We start from the raw sequence: 19834 nt of genomic DNA, 5'->3' as shown, positions 1-19834 counted from the left end.
GGGTCATTGTTCTTGATGTGTCCGTTCTTGAACTTGCTGACTCTACCGTCGAACTGAACACAAGGCTGTACACAAACTAGCGCACAGCAGGTATCATAGCTCTGTAAGGCCACAGCAAGTTAGTATTATGGATGACATCACACTGAGATTCCAGAGATTCCTAGCCCTAGAGAAGATTTTATCTAAGGCCACAGCAAGTAGATTTTATGGATGACTTCCAATGCAAAAATAATGACACGGCGCGAAGAAAACAAACACGGATGGGTTAAAAAACAAGATAGCTAAATTTTCAAAATAAACACCATAAACGAAAATAAACGTCGTAATAAAAGATTTAAAGTGACAAAACATGGCATCACAACTAAACAAGGCATGTTCAAGAAGTGAACTACTGTAGTAAAAGTGATACTAGTGTGGTACAATGGTATCACTTGCCGAGCTGGCAACTACCTTCATCTCTTCCATATTGGTGGCACTTTTACAACAATCCAACAAGTTTCACTTCTGCAACTATACTCATGACTACCTCCCTAGTGTCACTTCTACAAGTATAATTTAGGCTTCAACGCAACATGTTTGCCTATTTTGGTCCATCTGACCATCCCCAAAGAGGAAAAAAAATTCTTGTTTTTTTCCTGAAATCAGGCAAAAATTAATAAGCGCGCTGATGTCATCCATAAAAAATTTACTTGCTGTGGCCTGACCAAACCCCACATGCTGTGGTCAGGGACGATCGGTACGATCTGATTCGCTCCATTGAAACACACCACGGGTGTCCAGTCCAGTTCTGTTCTTAAGAGCTTATCTGGTGAGAAATCTACACGCAACCTTAAATGATCTTCAACTATCTTAAAAAGATCTTCAACCAATCTTTAAGGAATGTACAAGCAATCTTAAAGAGACCTTGACGTATTAAGAGATCTCGAATCAATCTTAAGTGATCTAGAAGCAATCTTAAAAAGATTAATTTGGCTCTACCTCACAATTATCTGTGGAATTCTTTGAACAAGGTCGCTAATGTGGTGGTCTTAATGGAAGATTGGGAAGGCGGTTTATCTTGTAATTCAAGTAATTACAGTGACATCTGTTTTATCAGCTGGTATCACGAAGTGGTACCAAGAGATTCACTTCCAGCCGTGCCTCTGTCCAGTAGATTTTTAGCTACTAAGCAAGTAATGCATAAATGTTAGCCGTGTTAGTTTTTATTGTAAAAACTATTCTATTCTATTACTGGTATATACATGTTCATTTTGTATTTATATGTCTGTGGCCACGTTACTAGCCTGCTTAGTGCCCACAGTGTACTGTTTTGTTGCAACATGAATAAAGAAAGAAAGAAGTGACACAAGGTAGATCAATTTTGAAACTGCTTAAATGTGCATAAATTTACACAAGGAACTAGGGGTAGAGTTTATGAAAGCCGCATTGCTTAGCCTGCTAAGGCCTAGGAAAGTTGTTATGTATGCGATCCCAATAAAACAAACAAACAAACAAAGGAACAAACAATCCTGTAACAAATTGGGTCAGATGGTAGGGATTTTTTTAGAATTCGGCCAAAGCGATCCTACAACTACATCTTAGCAATGTAAAACTGAAATACATTAGGCACTTTTAACACCACGTACCACGTTAGCAACCGTACAGATACACATTGTACAAACACAAAAAAGTATATACGGAACAAACCAACTGTTGAAAGAAGTAATCTATCTGTTAACAGTGATGAATACAGGACGCCTGTTTTAGATATCTCACCACTCATATGTCAGATAGAAAATCTCATGTTCCTTGCCAGCTAAGGACTACAAAACGATAGATTTATTGTCAGGGTCATATCGGGTAGCCAAAAACATAACATTTTTTCTAGCCTTCCGACTAATCTACCTCAGATATCCCAACGCCGAAATGTATGTACTACATAATGTTGATTTTCATTTTTTCGACGCCATCTTTCCCTCATTTTTCAGGTCTGTCTGCCCACACAGTGTTTCAGCCGCCTGATGACGTCATGACACCTGTCTGCCAGAGTGGTGCGTGTCACGTGACCCAGCCAGACCAATACGAAGGTACGTAGCATAAAATAAGTTTCTAGATGTACTCCATTTTCCATCTCCATACGCCCCCCAACCCCCCGTTGTACAAAACCGCTTCAAACTAAGCAAATAGACGCGATAGATTGCAATAACAAATATCGGAAAACGTATACTACACGAAGAATGCCAACGTCAATCCCAAGGTCATATTAGAAAAATGAAGAATCTATAGTTCGGCATACGATATTCCATGTGTTCAGTTTGTTCAACCTTTCATAACAACTCAAATTTCATAATAAAACATCTTTCTTGGGGGTCACCGCGAATATAAAACCATCGCGAACATTTTCTTCTCTTTACAATAGAAATGTGGACGTTGTCTTTATGTGTATAAATACCACACTCAACCCCTGGGCCCTTCCGTGGTTTACCGTAATCACATCCAACCGAGGAGACGTTTTCATTCAAACCAGGCTTTCTAGTGTTCATTGAAACCAGCTGAAGTAATCTTGAGTGAAAAACAGGTTTCTCCATGTCTTGGCAGGGGCTAAAGTCTTAACACCTGGAACCCTGGAGTCTTGAAGGTCAAGAAACGACAAGTTTTCTGCATGCCAAGACTGGCCTGACCAAAGGATCGCGGTCGTAATTCAAACGTCGATAATTTGTTTTGGACGACGGGAAAATTAACGTCTCAGTGGTTTGAAGTAAAGCTATTGCGCAAAAGCCCGCGGGATTGGATAATTTTGACGGGTACATCAAAATTATCTCAAATATGAAACAAAAATGATATAAAGTTCGTAGAAAAAAGGTGTTCCAACCGATTCCTTCGACAAGTTATTTTACCTCATTGTAATGCAGATGCTATGCAAAAACGGATCTTATCAGCATAATCTAGAACCGATTATAAATACTGGCAGTCGTTTGGGAGCTTATTGAAGGTCCAAAAAATAACTAGAAAGCGAAGTAGAGGAGTGCTCAATGCACTAGCCATTCTCTACACGCACTGTCGAACTTCTACAGTCAAAGTCTGATAAAATTGAGGCAGTTAGAATGTTAACTACATGAAAATATGATTATAAATGCCGGTGGATGTCGAATACTCAAACAGAATCTTTTGTAGTGACAGGGACCATTGTCATGAGTACCACACATTCAGAAGTTATCACAGATAATTAGGTCCAGGTTCAGGTCCGGACCTGAATCTGATGCTCTGGACCTGGATCTTACCTAACCTTAAAAACTTTTTGTACCGGTACCCACCCCTAACCACTACTGATATTCCCCTTTATCTATCCTCCATGTGTCACCAGTATGAATATGTCATCATTTACCGCTAACGAATTGAACAGCTTTCTCTTTTATTATTATTATTATTCAAATTAAACACATAACGTTATATTCGTGATGATTCATCAGCATTTCTTATGTTGCTAAACCTCAAACATATATAAATATACAAAAGGCTTTATGTATACAAAAGAAATTTCCAGTGGAGTACCATCATGTACTTTCTGAACGGTGCCCGAGTCCTTGCATTCCTTACGTCTGACAGAGTGTAGGTCAAGGTCAAGTACAACTCAATCTTAGGTTGATACAAGGTTATCCCAAGGTCAACCTTACACCCCCTTTAAGGAGAATTATTCCTTATCTGAGTTCTTAAGGGTCAGAGTTCGATTTCCTTGGTTGTAATTAACACCCTCGGAATCAGTAGACGAGTCGTAAGTAACGTTTTTTCCATCGTCGCCTTAATGGGGGAAGGTGAAGTTAAATTTCACGGACTGCTACAGACGACATTGGTGCTAATCAGTTGAACCTGAGAAATTTGGGGAACAATGAAGGAGCTGTTTTGGGTTGGAACCTAATATCCTTGTTTTGCGGAAAAATAGTCCAGCTTTCCAGACTTGTTGTCATGTCTGGAAGCTTGGAAGGAAACATGATTTCAACAGGTTTTTGTTTTTCAGATTTTCATGGCTAATTGCTAATATTTCTGGACAAAGTTGCAAACAAGAGCCAAAACTAAATTAAGTTGTAATGTCCTCAGATTCTCCACCCTGTCGGCACAAGATTATTTTTGGCACAGCCGGGCCCCGGGATGAATTTAACTGTGAGTAAAAATAAACCCGTAACCCTGTAACAAATAGATGCATCACACGTGTTATGAGCTCAGTAAGAGATATCGGTGTTATCCGGCAGATCAGAAGGATCAGAAGTTTGCGGCTTCGGAGACCATCTGACGGGTACCGGTGCAATTTTGCAATCTATTTATAAGCCAACTAAACGTCAATCGGGGTCGATAAAAATAAGAATAATGATAACTTTATTGCACAACAATTGTTCGAGGTACAAAGTATGGCATCTACACAACTACAGTTCTATAGCTTAACTTAAGGCTTATCTAACTAATACAGGAGTTGTAGTATCGGATAAGTTTCTTACAATCACTGGAGGCTTTTTACAATCATTTGAGGAATTTCTAATGTCTAAACCTTAAAATGAGATTATAGCTTTCTGGCACGATTACCTACGCGATTAACTCATTTCTTAACTTCTTTAACTTCATTTTATCTCATTCCGTGCTCAGAGGCACGCGTTTTATCACGTTTCGTTGTTGTTTCTGGCAAGAGTTTAGGGTTTTACGGCAAAGCGTTGCGAGCTCTTCTTCCAACTGTGTAAATCTCATCGCTTTCTTTTATTCGTCACCAGAGCACAATGACAGATTTAGCCCCCTTAGAGGGCTTCTCACTGGACGGTACTAGATTGGGCCGAGCATTCGCCATTCGGCGCCAACCAGCGCAATTCGTCGTCGTCCGATATTCAAAAAAAAAATTCTAGAAATTCGCAATTCGCAAATGGCGATATTCTTTTGTAATATTTCACCTACGCTCCGCCGTGATTCATCATCTCTTTTTGATTGTTTTTGGGAATGAATTCTACTTCATCTTATTATGATTCTAGTAATTCTACTTCTGAATTCCGCTATTTGGTAATGATAAAAATGTAGGACTGTATGTGTTTATCAATAGTCTGTTTGCCCAAACGCATGAAGAATGTAATTTTTTATTTCCACCCATAAGTCTTAAATGATGAAATCTACATTCTATACAACTAAATAAGATATGTCTAACATAAGCATACATAGAAAAGTCTACAACGACGTGCTCGAGTTGAGGTGCAAAATTGTCATCCAGGTTCCAGGGGTGCCTAAATATTCATACGATCCTTACGAGAAACAAACTACCCTAACGAATTTCATATGATCCACTGCTAAAAAGCATACAATCCTTACGGAACTTATACGATCCTTACGAAAATCACACGATCCTTACGGAATGATTCATTCGATCTTTACTAAATTTGTCGCCACCACACCTGGCCGTGCTCTGTTGAAGATCAATAACCTTTCTTCAGATAGCCTAGCGGTATAAAATACACTGTTATGTCAACCAATTCTGCATGTGGAGTTTTCAGGGTTTAACAGGGTGGGATAATCTCGATATCATCGGAAGGAATGCAAGTTCCGAGGCCGCCGTGTCGATTTCCGAAAGAGTCGTTTGAATTCCGTAGTAGTAGATCGTATGGATTCCGTAAGGGTCGTATGTTTCTTAGTAGCGGATCGTACGGATTCCGTAAGGATCGTCCGAATTCCGCAAGGATCGTATGTTTCTTAGTAGTAGATCGTATGAATTCCGTAAGGATAGTATGTTTCTTAGTAGTGGACGGTATGAATTCCGCAAGGATCGTATGTTTCTTAGTAGTGGATCGTACGAATCCTGTAATGATCGTATGTTTCGTAGTAGTGGATCTTATGAATTCCGTAAGGATCGTATGTTTCTTAGTAATCGATCGTATGAACATCGTAAGGATCGTTTGTTTCTCGTAAGGATTGTATAAATACTTAGGCACCCATGGGTTCATTCTGAGGTTACAGCGGACATACCCAGACGACGAATCTCCGCAAATCCGGCCTCACCCCCTCGCGTTGAGCAAATTGATTCTCCGACAGTCTAGCCTTTGATGTGGGATATATCTGTGCCGTAACGCTGGAAATAACCCCCAGTCTGTCAAGTTGATGGTGGATGTGTGTGTTCGAGAGGATGTCGGACAAGGATAACCAAGTTTGGAGGGCTGGTATTCCCGTTCAAATACACCCGGTCACCATGCATTAGTAGATCCATACATTATACATGTACGTTATAATCGTACGAGAATGGAAAGTTTCAATGATATAGTTTTTTTTCTATCGAAGATTTAAAACAATCCGTCGTAACGATGGAATGTTGGCTACTGGTAACTTTTGGTGCTTCTTCTTTCCTAAGTGTACATTTTTTTTCTTTATTTCACTTACGTCTCTTTAGGCTTTTTCCTTCTGTCGTTCAAATCAACAACTTCAAATCTTGCAATTGTTATGGTGGCAGTTGTTACCTTTAGGTGTTTGTTTGTTTGTTTGTTTGAACCTTTGTTTATCCTTTTGGTAGCTCGTCATCTCGTTCACCTTTATCCGTGGGGTAACCTATATCCCTTGTCTTGATAAAATAACAGGGTTTCTAGAGATACGAGGTCTGTGGACGTTGTTTTTATATTTCAATATTTTCCCAAATATTTCAGTTTGAAATCACCGTCCGCCAAGTTGATATCCCTATTTTCTAAGAAGTAACGGATATAGGTTACCCCGCGGATATAGGTGGACTAACTTCATTTCTACCCTTGCACAACAAAGGCACGTCAAATGACCATTTCAAAATATTGAAAACACCGTCCCCCGACTTGATATATCTATTTCTAAGAAACAACGGATATAGGTTACCCGCGGATAAAGGTGAACTAGTGATACTTCATTTCTTCCCTTTAATTCACAAGAAAGACACGTCAAATGACCATCCCAGTGTGAGAAAACGTGTCACCCCCCTCCCTTTAACACTCTACAAACGTCAGCGTGCAAACAGTGCCCAAGTGGCCTCGCTGTTTTACTAGCCATGTACCGTAGTGTGGATACATATACAGAGATCTGGGCAATGAGAGACGTTGAAGATACCCTGGAAGCCAGACTTTCAGCCAGGACCGGCAGAGAATTTGTTCGGTAGCCAAGGCCAGTTCGCCTTACATAAGCACTCCGGGGTGGTATTGAGAGTTTGCCGGCCAATGCAGGCCAGACTGCCGAACAAATAGTTGCTGGCTTTTAGGGTGGACGTTAGAAAAAAAACTTAATCCATTGACATAATGAAAATACAACTTGAAGCCGCAAATAGCTTCGTTAGGTTGGCAAGTATACATACTGGCGGTAAGGTTCTTTAGGCACAACCCGGGAGTACTTACTTCCAACGTTTCGGTGTCTGTCATACACCAACATCAGGACATACGATCCATCTACTTTTGGCCTATGGTGTCTGACACAGTGAAACGTTGGAAGTAAATACTCCCTAGTTGTGCCTACAGAACCTTACTACATCTTGGACGCTCATTTTCAGTCGCATTAGAACACAGTTAACAGAACTGAAGAATTCGTGACACCATCTCCAGACCTGGCCTACTTGAGTGGACAAACCATCAATCATTGTCTCTCTCAGGGCAGATTTGTCGTGACAACAGAGCGGACAAACAGACGAACTGCCTCGGTCCGGCATCAAACCGGCCTGTAGGCCTGACTGTATTCAGATGTACAATCAGGTGGCCTCGTGCGTTAAGGCGGCATCTCACTGCACTTGGGCACTGGTGTGGCACTGGTGTGGTACTGGTGTGGCACTGGTGTGAGGAATGAGGCCTGTCCTCTTTCATAAACGTGCAATGTAGACACATTGTATGACAATCCAATGATCCTTATGGCACCAAAAAAGTGTTTTAGAACTACCTTTACCATTTTAGAGATACGCACAGAGAACAGGAAAATATCGAGACACCTTTCAAACAACGTCGGCAAACGTTAGATGAGTGCCTAAAGCTATTCACATGAACCACTAAATGGTAATTATTTACGACGACGCTCTGACCCAAAGCGTCAATAAACTTCAATAACCACCTGATCTTTTCTATCCGTTCATAACATTTTATATCTTTTATTTCATGGCCACATTTATATCAAACTCTTAAACCTGCCAGACTTGCGATAAAGCTAGTAAACCAGTGACTACGTGATATACGTATAGGCCCTTGTGTTTTTAATCCAGGTTGATTTATTATCGTACTTTAATCTTTTACCTGTTTTAAAGCTTGGGAAGCTTGAGAGTTTGCCATCTTTCTATTCTCGGCACGGTAGCATAAGGTTTGGGTTTACGATAAGGATTTCTTTCTCTGGAGATCTTGCTCTGTCTCGCTCCCTTGGCAATAATCAGATGTTGTTAAGATTCCAAGTTTTGTCAGAGCATTTGCTGTTGCATATATACCCGGTCAATAACCTCGTTGCGTAACATACCAGTTTTGTACTAAACAGTACCAAGTACCAAGTACCAACTGTTCTCCCGAACAAGTTGATCTACTCCCAACGTAAAGGATCTCTACTTTTTTTTTTAAATGTGGTGGGTTCTTTTACGTGTTCAAGATGCGGCTGTCCTCAAGCACGGGATCTCCATTACAAGTCCTGTCCGAGGGATGGCCCTGACTAAAATTATGGACTAAATTTCAACTGAGTAAAGTGAGTAAAGTCGTATAAAGTGTCAGCCGGGTATGTCGGGGGTTCTAGCTTGTGTCATGGGCCAAACACCCTAATATTACGTCACCTCGACGTCACAGGATTAAAACATTGTGATTTTTAGGTAAATTACATATTCTATAAATTCTAACAAATTTTGACTGTAACAATGCCATTAAAAATTTCTACAGACATATTCCAGATCGGGCCGGGCCGTTATTATGTTTAGATAATTTTATACTCTTCCAGCCTGCAATTCGTAAAGGCAGACATTCAGACATTTATAGCGATGGCCGTTAATTTTGTGGAGATTTAGGCGACTCTGATATCGTTCGATATCCGAAACACATGGCTATAAAATGATAGGAAAGTATGGTCAGATGTAAAACATGGGACTCATTTCACTATTACTTAGACCTTAGACCTTAGACCCTCCGCAACACTGTTGCATTGGTCGACTCGTCGAGCATACTTCCTCTAACTAACTAAAACTATATTGAAGTGCATTTAGGAGAATTATTTTGCTAAAATGGAGTAGAAGAGAAATGATAAGCAAAGAACAGATACCAAATCGGCACCTGCATTTTCAAAGAAAGCAACTAAGGGACCCAAACCTATTTTGCTCACTCTCTGTCTAAAGAGTTGTCTACCTTTCAAAAGTCACGACCACAGGAAATCCAGAACACGGCTGCAGTACCTTATAAAGCCACTAGGAGGCACATAATGAGCTTGACCTTCGCTTTCACGACACCTTTCCAAATACCGGAAACCTGGAAAATAAGATAAAAAACAAGGTCATCAGACTTGTACCTCAGTGCCCATCACTTGTTCGTCCGTCGCTTGGCGTCTAAGAATAAACCCTTAGATGAAAAACACCTGCAAAAGACATGATGTAACTTTGCACTGAGTACTGTAAATGCAGAAACTTTCGCGATGGTTTTATGTTCGCGGTTTTCGCGGTGGCCACTTCCCCGCGACCATTTTTCCATGGCAGTAAGAGACTACAGTGCATGGGGCTACCGCGAACTTAAAACCACCACGAAAAGTCAATTTCCCGCTACCGCGATATTAAATCTCCGCGAACTTAAATGCATTTACAGTATCTAGCAGATACAGTAGTAATCGGCCATGACTTGTTATGTAAGTAAAAGTAACGCGGATTACATAATTGGAACAATTGGAAAGCTCTACCTTCTGCCAAGAGTGTCACTTTAATAAAAACAATTGTTGTACATGTACTCACCGATGTATTATATGTCCTCTTAGAAGATAATGAAAATCACCACACCTTAAGTTCCGAGACCGTGGTTTACTTTTATCAAAATAGATAAAAATAGAATTACACTCCAGTTATTCTTATGAAATACATTGAACCATTATATGTATAGTAATTACTTTGATAAAAATGTACATGAACCTTACCTTTGTGTATTGTTTGCTTGTTTGTTTGTTTGTTTTGTATACCCGGTATACCACCTTATGCAACAACAAACAGGTTCGCCCTATACAGTACAACCTGTATATCCAGGCCGATTTATTTGATCCCAACTCTAAACGATAAGAGTGGTGGGTTTTTTGACGTGCATAAGGTCTCTTTTCAAACACTGGACCTCTGTTTTTACTCCCATGTAACGTATTTTTATTGAGCTGCTATTCTGTTCGTTGGCCCTTCCCGTCTGATATAAACTAGCCTGGATACCAGACCTAGGCCTAATCTCGAGAGTTTATCGGGCTCCAACTCGGGGCATTAGCGTAAAGTAGAATTCAATTGTGTCTATATTGGTCCTAAGTTAGGTAGTCTCCAAGCAGATCCTACGGTGCCATAAGATAATATCAAAGCTGGACAAGGAGTGAAGTCGGCCCGAAAGAGTAAAACGGTAGCGCAACACTCCTCTGACAGCTTTTGATACTATCTTATGCTACCCTAGGATCTGCTTGGAAATTAAGTCCTAAAGACGTGAAGTTGTCCTGCATAAGCCCTGGAAACATGTACCCTGGGTGCCTGACATGATCGGGCAGCTACCCAGTATTTTCGGGGGCCCAAGGCAGTCAACCCGCCAATCTAAAATTAGCATTCCGGGGAGTTAAATCCGGAGGAGTTTTCGCTGAGAGAAAATTAAAACTAGGTAGCTGTCCGATCTTGCCTGGCACCCAGGGTAGGTCTGTTATCCAAGTTAGCTATAAACGTACTTCCCGCCAAGTTTCTGACCTAATTTCCTCCGTCCGCAGGTCTGGAGTGAAACTGTGGCTTGCAGATGGCGCCGACAGTTCACCGCGGGGAGGCGTCATGATCATTGCCGTGCTCCCGACACGTCACCGGCTCGACCCAGCTGACGTGGCGGGGCCAGGAGCCAGGCGGCCCGATAACCACAACCCGACCTCCCCCTTGGACCGCGCACGGCAAGGACCTTGACTCGCCAGTGTAAATAGTAGTCAGTAACTTTAACCAACCGCGAAAATATTATTTTTGTACGTCGATAGTCCGGCTGTCTGTAGCGCCATGCTGTCAGAACTAGGCCAGTTCTACACCTGCATAGGGTTTACACATTTGTATAGGCCAAGGGAAAAAAGTGTTGTGTTTTTGGGTACCCGACTTACGCTAGCAAAAAACTCCAGACCCGAGCATATTTTGGGTTGGCCGGGGCAAGGACATAAAATTCTTGTTGAAGAAATTCATTCACGTATGTACACAGTTATTATTATTTTTTCATCAAGCAGTGACTACTTTGTAAAGGTCAACACACGTACCTCCAAATTTTCGATGGCTATCAGTCCATCTTGTTCACGGAGTGACCTAGTTCTCGCGAGAGTTGCGGGAAATAGATCGAGACTTCCTGTATTTCACACCCTATTAGTAAATGAGAACACTTGAAAAGGTTGATATAGGAATGTGTAAGAAACATTTTACTTCTCTCTTCAGTTAATCAATATATTTGTGTACAGTTGATAATTACAATATGATATATCTGTATAATTACAATATGGTGTTGAAAATGACAGTGCCTCATGCTTTCAGCTTTACATTGCTATAAAAGATGCATTTGTTGTATCACTCTGGCTGAGTTTAAGAAACACAACAGGAGAATCCCTACCAGCCAACCTCAATTTATCAGGGCAAAAGTTGGAAACACAGGATTGTATTCGCAAGGCCTTAGGTATTTCTTAAAGTTCTAGAGTGTCAAAAACAGACAATGTTTTGGTCGTACTTCAGTCTCGGCTAGAGTTACTTCTGACAAAGCCTATTCACAGTCAATTACTTCAACCCTCCACAAGACCCACAACAAAGGATTTTTGTAATCGTTCCACCTAACTAATTATAGCGTATTTATTTCTATTTATTTGTGTATATAACAAACGTTGTACGAAGGTGGCTCTTTTTTTGGCTCAGCTTGCTTGGTGAAACGAGTTCTGACAGTGGGGGAAATGGATTGACTGATGTTCGTGTATTTAAAGACGGGGACCAAATAAACAGAACTGGTACCAGTAAATTTACTCTGTGTGTTTCCTGTAGTCGACCTCCTTTCTCGCGATCAAAGCGAACCCTCCAATGTTTTATTTGTTTACATGTTTACATGTTGACACGTGCTTGATGCAGATTGCATTTGCGCCATTGCATCCGAGGTTAGAAAGAAGCTTGGGTTTCAGCGGTTTCACACACACATGTATACACAGAACGAAACCCCCCTCCCCACAACTTTTTTTTCCGGCGCTAGTCCAGTCCTGTATGTCTATCAGACACCATCTGTTCTCAGTTAGCAATATCTCTAACAGGTCGGGATGGATATGTGTATATATTTCAGGTGTGGGCTACGAGACCGCAGATAAGCGAAAGTCGGCCCGGCTCCTCCCATCAACTTTCACTCACTCTCTACACTCCAAGGTCTGTAGACAGCGTGCCCCTATCCCCGTGTGATAGTCCTGTGACACACACACGCACACAGATCTGTGCAAACTGTTGGGCCCCAATGGGGAGGGCCTAGCCATTTTAGGAGCTGGCCCGGGGCCAAGGTCTTCTGGTGACTCTCCCACTACCGCCACCACCACGTCTACTGTGCCCACATGTACACATGTCCCCCTGCCCAGATTTATTTCTGAACCGCGAGTGGCACAGCCGGGCAAAATACCGCGCGCCCACGGAGCCTGCCCGCATAGTTGGCTCGTCCTACCGGCGGCGGACCCAACTCTCGCCGTTACCGAGGAAACGCGAAGAAAAAAATCCGGTGTACGCACAGTACTAGTCCTGTCGTCAGTTGGCACCCACAGTTTGTTCAAGGAAAGTTCACAATTGTTGCCCGCGGCGTTGGATTTCCTTGGAGGCGGTTTTCTTCTTTGGGAATGTGGCGGATTCCTTCCACACAGACCTGGGATATTCCGTAAGGCGAGGAGGATGCAACGCTAAGGGACATCACGGTCCATCATGCAGGTAAGAAACAACTCTCTCTCTCACAACTTTCGCAAGGAAAAATCCCACGAATTTATAGCGGCGGGAATGTGATGAAAAAGCGCTAAGGACTAATGCCTGGGGCATTGGCAAACAAAGCTCGACTCAGTGTGCTCCATACCGAGGAAAATACGACTTGAAAACTGCCTGCGGTGCGATTAAGTGTGCGATGTTGAAGAGATTGGTACAAACTTGCAAAGTGGGTCATTTGAAGACCGTCATCTGGAGCTATGAGTGGCGGATGTAGTTTCTAACAACTAAATCAGGTGTTGACGGGATGGCACAAATCCTCGGCGGGGCTGGGTGCTAATCCTCCCGCTTTTACCTTTCGTCGGAGGCCGTATCGGCTACTCCGGTTTCCCTAGGCCAAATATTAATGCTGAACTGTTGACAGAGACAACAGACAAAATCATTAATCACTTCACCAATCACCCTTCAGTCCGCGCTGGGATTCCAGCCGCATCTTTTACTTTTAGGGGAAAGGTTTTGCGGGGAGAGAGCGAGCTAGGTTTTGTGGAAGTAGGTGTGGCAGCACGCATTCCGTGCTGGAGAAAGGTTACCTCTTGAGGTTGGGGTCGCGGGGACAACGACCAACCATGCCTGAAGCCTTCGCCGAACAGACTGCGCTAATTCGTACCAGCCTATTGATGCATAGCCGAACTCAATTACATCTATCGTGCGGGGTCTTACTCAGGGGGGGTATGGGTCGGGGGCTCACTGTCCAAGCAGAGGTTTAGGTCTAATTCAGACTAGCCTATTGAAGCATGGCCGAACTCAATAACATCTATCGTGCGGGGTCTAACGGGGGGTAGGTGTGTGTGTGTGTGTGTGGGGGGGGGGGGGGGGGGCTTACTCTCCCAGCAGAGGGTTAGGTCTTATAACAAACTAGCCTATTGAAGCATGGCCGAACTCAATTACATCTATCGTGTGGGGCTCCAAGCAGAGGTTCGGGTCTAGACTATTGAAGTATAGCCGAACTCAATTATATCTATCGTGCGGGGTCTAACTCAGGGGGATAGGAGTTGTTGGCTTACTCTCCAAGCAGAGGTTCGGCTGTGGATAAGGCGTTTTGTCGGACTTTATATTTACCTCCATGAAAAACGGAGGTATAGTTTTTGAAGTGTCTGTGTGTCTGTTTGTGTGTGTGTGTGTGTGTGTCTATGTTTCCAGATATTTGTGGTCATCATAACTTGAGAATCTCATGATGGACTACGATGCTAGTTGGTATGTGGGTAGGGGTAGGAAAGACGAAGCTCAGGGACGATTTCTGGCCCCCTGGTATGTGACGTTGGTACTGCAGCAGAACTTTTTTTGTATCTTTTGACTTGGACATGCTATGGTCTTGATTTCTTAAAAGCGTGTAATGTAAGGAAGCAGTGATGTATGTTTTGGCCCCCTAGCAGCTTGCTCTGGTTCGTACTATTTTCTTCATGTCCACCGGTAGGGGGAAGGGGGGTGTAGAATAAACCTTTGGCCCACGTTGGCCTTAGAGCCGAACTTTAGCAAAGCCCTTGAAACAGTCTGATATCTAGGCTACAGCTACTTTTCTTTTATTCTCCTGTCGGTTCGACAGATGAGCAGGCAGACAGGCATTTTGCCGGTGGGTTTGGCAACCTGTTTGCCTGACCTGCACATGACTTTTTTATGGTGAATGAGGGGTGTGCAATTCCTTCTCCACCCTCTCGTCTACTGGGGCACTAAGTCTCACAGCGACGGGTACTACTACTTGCATGTATTGACCCAGCGTGGCTGCTGGATGGGGCAAATGAAATAGTCCTATCAGCGAACAAGTCTCCCAGACTGGCTTCATACTCCGCGGACTTTCTATGGGGCCATCGCAACGCATAGCAACGTTCCACAACCGTAAAGACTAGCGCTGCATACCAGCTGTTATGTTCCAATAGATAATAATGTTTGGAAGGGAAAAAAATGCATACTACTTTACAGCATTTGATCGACTACCCACTAGTCTCGCTTCTTCAGTATTCTACTTAGCTACGCTTCAGCGGTGATCTCAACCTATGGCTGAACACAATATGCCTGACAAAAAGTTAGGTTAGGTCTGTTGTCCGAGGTTGATTGATTGGTATCGTCCAAACATGTTATTGTTGTTGTTCACCTTCTTGTAGTGCCAAGTGGGACATGGGTCACCAAGTTTCCATGCTGTTTTTGTGGCGGAGTACATTTTTACAGGGAGGGGTTGCTAACCCCCCCCCCCCCACAACCTTGAACATGGAACCCCCATTTTACGTCATTTCCGAAAGAGAAATTGAGGATTCCTGTATCACTATAGTTCTATATACCCATATAGTAGATTCCAATGTAATACAGTAAGATTTAGATGGCTTTGTTTTTTCCTTTTTTTTTCAATGTTTTCAATATGCAATATGGTAGAGCGCCATACTGCGCTTTGGCACCGTAACACAGTAGTGATACTGGAACTGCCAACGTTGTTCGAAGTTCTTCCGGCTCAGGTCTTAATCACGGTGATACAGTAAGATTTAGATGGCTTTGTTTTTTTCTTCTTTTTTCAATGTTTTCAATATGTTTACTGCCCTTTTGGCACCGTAAAGAAAATGACAACGTTGTTCGAAGTTCTTCCGGCTCAGGTCTAAATCACTGTAGGATTCCGTGAATAGTTTCATAAGGTTGGTAAAAAACACTGAATTACAACATGCTTTGTACACAAGTTGCACAACCAAGCGTTTTATTCAACAAATGTTTCCATGACCGTCTGTCACCTTCCTCAGAGCAATTCTGACTGGTTCACATTGCACTACAGCGATAGGTGTCGCTGTTTGCAAACAATACATATTTGACTTTGCAATTCTTCCCTCTGAGGGATGGAAATATACCTTTAGTACGATCTTCAGTAAGTTCGCAAACATCGTTATAGAGGACGAAAATTGATGCGTGCTCGGATGTCATTCATATAGTCAATGTGGCTTAAGAAGAGATGACAAACATGCAGAGTTTGGCAGAAGCCCACGATCTGGTCCTCATTGTCAAGGTTATAAGGTTGTCCATGGCGAAGAGGTTATCTGCCTTCAGGGGCTATAGAGAACTGTGTCATTTGGCATAGGGGCAACCATCGGTCCGACCTTCACATCTTGTCTGGTCCCGTCTCTGAACCGGGTGACTACTGTCAAGGTCAAACAGTAGACCGCTATCCTGTCTGTCCATCACAATTAGCAGTTCAACCAATGATAAGAAGGCAGTTATCTCTTCGACCAATGAAAGAGAGGCTGTATGTCCGAGAAGTATTTGCACGTCTATGTTTGTGTGTGTTTGTGTGTGTGTGTGTGTGTGTGTGTGTGTGTGTGTGTGTGTGTGTGTGTGTGTGTGTGTGTGCAATATAACCAAAGAACGCCTGAATGAGTAATTTAATACTTTTTTGCGTTAGTAAGGTGTAATTAGGTAGGTAGTAGTGTTAGTAAGGAGTGGCAAAAACTGGAAATGACTAGATTTGGCTTCCAGCGTCTGCCCTATGTACTGCTACGGCACCTCCGGTTTTGTTATCTCGTGTTTTGGATATGCTATTGTCATGATATTTGGGTGGTAGATAGATTTTGTGCTCGAAAGAAGTGATATATGTTTGCTCCCCTCCCCAGTGACTAGGTGTGTTAGTGTTAGTGTGTGTGTGTGTGTGTGTGTTTGTGTGTGTGTGTGTGTGTGTGTGTGTGTGTGTGTTTGTGTGTGTGCAATATAACCAAAGAACGCCTGAATGAGTAATTTAATATTTTTTTGCGTTAGTAAGGTGTAATTAGGTAGGTAGTTACTGTTGGTAAGGAGTGGCAAAAACAAGAAATGATTAGGTTTTAAAGCTTAGCGACTGCCCTATGTACTGCGATGAAAGTTCCGACTTTGTTATCTCGTGTTTTGGACATGCTATGGTCATAATATTTGTGTATTTTGTGCTCAAAAGAAGTGACGGTTCTTTTCATTTCTACGTTTTGACAAATTGAACTAGGCGGGTTTATTGAATCAATCTATTCACACAAATCCAAACCAGAGGAAACCCCACTCCACAACTGATTTCATCCTGCCCTGGGCCGTTTTCAGTCCCTCCCCGGGATATCGGGTCATGGTGGGTTGTTATCAGTGGAAATCATAGGTAGATCAGCCTCAATGTGCCAGGGTCAATTAGCGTTCTCGCCACCAGTAGTGTGAGGTCACGTCGGGGTCGATAAACCCGGGTGACCTTTAGTGGATTCGCATTCCCCTTCACTAACGAGATATATGAAACTCCAAGAATGAACCTCCTCAATGAAAAGCGACCTGCAGGCCGATTTGAGCTTCTTAATAATAAGGTTCAAACAAGCAGATATGCCACTTTGGTTGTGTTCGGTCACCTGTATAAGACATTTCACAGATTTTACTACGCATGTGTGGCGACAGGAATTCTTGGTAATATGTCAAGGTTGAAGGCCTCTTAGACGTTACCAGTCTCGTCTCGAGGTATACTCTCGACTACTATTATATTGCAATCCATACTACAGTATGGGATTGTAATATATTGTTGTTTTTTTTTTCGATTTCAATGTCTTGAACAAAATGGCGCCTGCCTAATGTTTACAGCCAAGGACCTTTGACCTTGACATATTACCCAGTATTCCTATTGCTCTCATATGCGTAGTGAAATATGCGAAATAGCTTATCTATTGAGCTTCACCGGTCTTCTTCGCGAATAAGAAACATCTAGTGACAAAAAGTCGTCATAAAATCGATATCCCCCCGATTTACTTACTTTATCTCCTAAATTCTGCTGAGTGAGTTTGTTCTGCAAATATTCTCGGTACAGTGTTGTTTACACTGTTCATCCGCAAAGACAACGACCTTGTACTTACATCCGTGATCTGCACGGTTTTATGAGCTCGCACTTGACGTTTAACTCTCGCGAGAAGACGTGAAGTCTGAGAACTGACCGTGTGGCGTATTCGCGGTAATCCTATGTTTCAATACACGGGAGTGCAAGGTGCTAAATTCTGGTTAATCTACTTTGGCGATGAACTTTCGTCTCAGGCTCTCAGCAGATAAACAGCCTCTACCAGGCTCCACGGGCCACTGGAAAATAGTACAAATTGGCCAAAAAATTCAGATAACCTCCTTACTCTGCAAGGCCGGAGTCTGAGTACAAACTGAAGTCTTTTCGATAAGTATGGTGGGTTCTTTAACGTTGGTAATGGAGGTTATGTTGGTCCTGGGATCGCATCTCCTAATATATTATTGACGTTTTGCCCTTGCGTAAAGTTCTACTCCTCACTTTACTAAGGCGAAAATGAGTACCTAACTTCAGCTAGGAATCTACCTCGGATATTTTGAATAGTAGTCCGGTGTACATATAACTGTAGCCCTTCAACATTACATCCACTCTGGAATGTTGAATTCACCGCACAAGTAGTGTCCAGTTTTAGCCCCTTTGACAGGGGACTGGAAAAGAATAACAAACAAGTTACCTCCTGTGATCCTTCGGAAGTCCATTATTTGGGGAACGTGACATTTGAATGACATTTTCAAACAATGGGAGCATGCCCTTAGCTTCCTGGTTCCCTCAGGTACAAACTGTACACTGTACAGACACGCCTGGGGCCTTTACTGGTTATAGTCGGGCGCTGTTGACGCATTAGAGAAGTCAGGGTTTTGAAACCAAACAGAACAGTACTTTTACCGTTTACAGTAAACCTTTGAGTTTGCCCACTGTCCATTGGGGACAACTCTATGCACACAATGCCCTAAGCCTCCACCAGGCTCCGCATGGCACTGAAAATAGAAAATAAATGATAGAAAATAAGAAATTGACCAAATAGACGGATAAGACACCAATATTATATTTAGAGGAGTTGACTGGCCCAAAACTACTGTTTGGGACATAGAAAACTTTTAGTTTTGCAGCGGCCAACTCCTCTGGTGTGTTATCTGTCTATTTTGGCAAATTTCGGCTCATTTCGCTATTTCCTGCAACAGGACATTGTACACTCTGCTTTCAGATCGCACGAAGTACTGTAAATGCATTTAAGTTCGCGGGGATTTAATTTCGCGGTTTCGGGAAAATTACTTTTCGTTTTAAGTCAGCGGTAGCACCATGCACTGTAGTGTCTTACCGCCATGGAAAATGTTCGCGATGGTTTTAAGTTCGCGGTGAAACGGCCACCGCAAAAACCGCGAACATTAAACGACCGCGAAAGTTTCTGCGTTTATAGTATGTGAACCATGCGACAACTACACAAGACAGTACTCAACATAGGTCAATATTGTCACTTTGTGCTACAACTTGGATAGCGGGAATTTTCAAACCAAACAAAGCCATACTTTAACTCTTTACTATAAACCTGGGAGTTGCCACTGGGAACGACTTTATGTTTTCTAACAAAAAAACCCGTTTTTTCACGTTCTACACTAAACCGCATGTGGATTGCCTTAATGATAGGTCCATGGGAAACGGCTCTTTCTATAGCGACCTAAAGTTTGACAATCACTGAACGAATTTCGCAGCTAAAAACGAATTTTACACTTTGTGTATTGTTGCCTATTCAATCATTCTTTAACATTTAGCTTTAAACCTATCCAGACGGGGAGGGGGACTAAAAGTGCCCGCGCAAACTTTGACTGTGAATATCAATAAGATAACCTTAATAGCTTAATTCATGTTTATTACCTTTAAGTATAAGAGAAATTCACCATTTAGACGGTTTTAGCCCAAAAGTTGTGACGTCATAATAACGTCCTATTACGTCATAA

General features: G+C 42.4%; 1 protein-coding gene across 1 annotated transcript in view; it reads left to right on the top strand.

The window, feature by feature from the left end:
• The window catches only part of LOC118410535 (C3 and PZP-like alpha-2-macroglobulin domain-containing protein 8), a gene marked incomplete in the record, with an annotated part of 108215 nt that overhangs the window by 53073 nt on the left and 35308 nt on the right, over positions 1-19834 (top strand). The window contains 1 exon segment of the mRNA XM_035812293.1: positions 1986-2066. Coding sequence (XP_035668186.1) covers positions 1986-2066 — 81 coding nt within the window.

Source organism: Branchiostoma floridae, chromosome 2 (assembly GCF_000003815.2).
Source record: "Branchiostoma floridae strain S238N-H82 chromosome 2, Bfl_VNyyK, whole genome shotgun sequence".
NCBI classification, from domain to species: domain Eukaryota; kingdom Metazoa; phylum Chordata; class Leptocardii; order Amphioxiformes; family Branchiostomatidae; genus Branchiostoma; species Branchiostoma floridae.
Note: the sequence above shows the minus strand (reverse complement) of the source record. Positions and strands in the feature narration are given on the sequence as shown.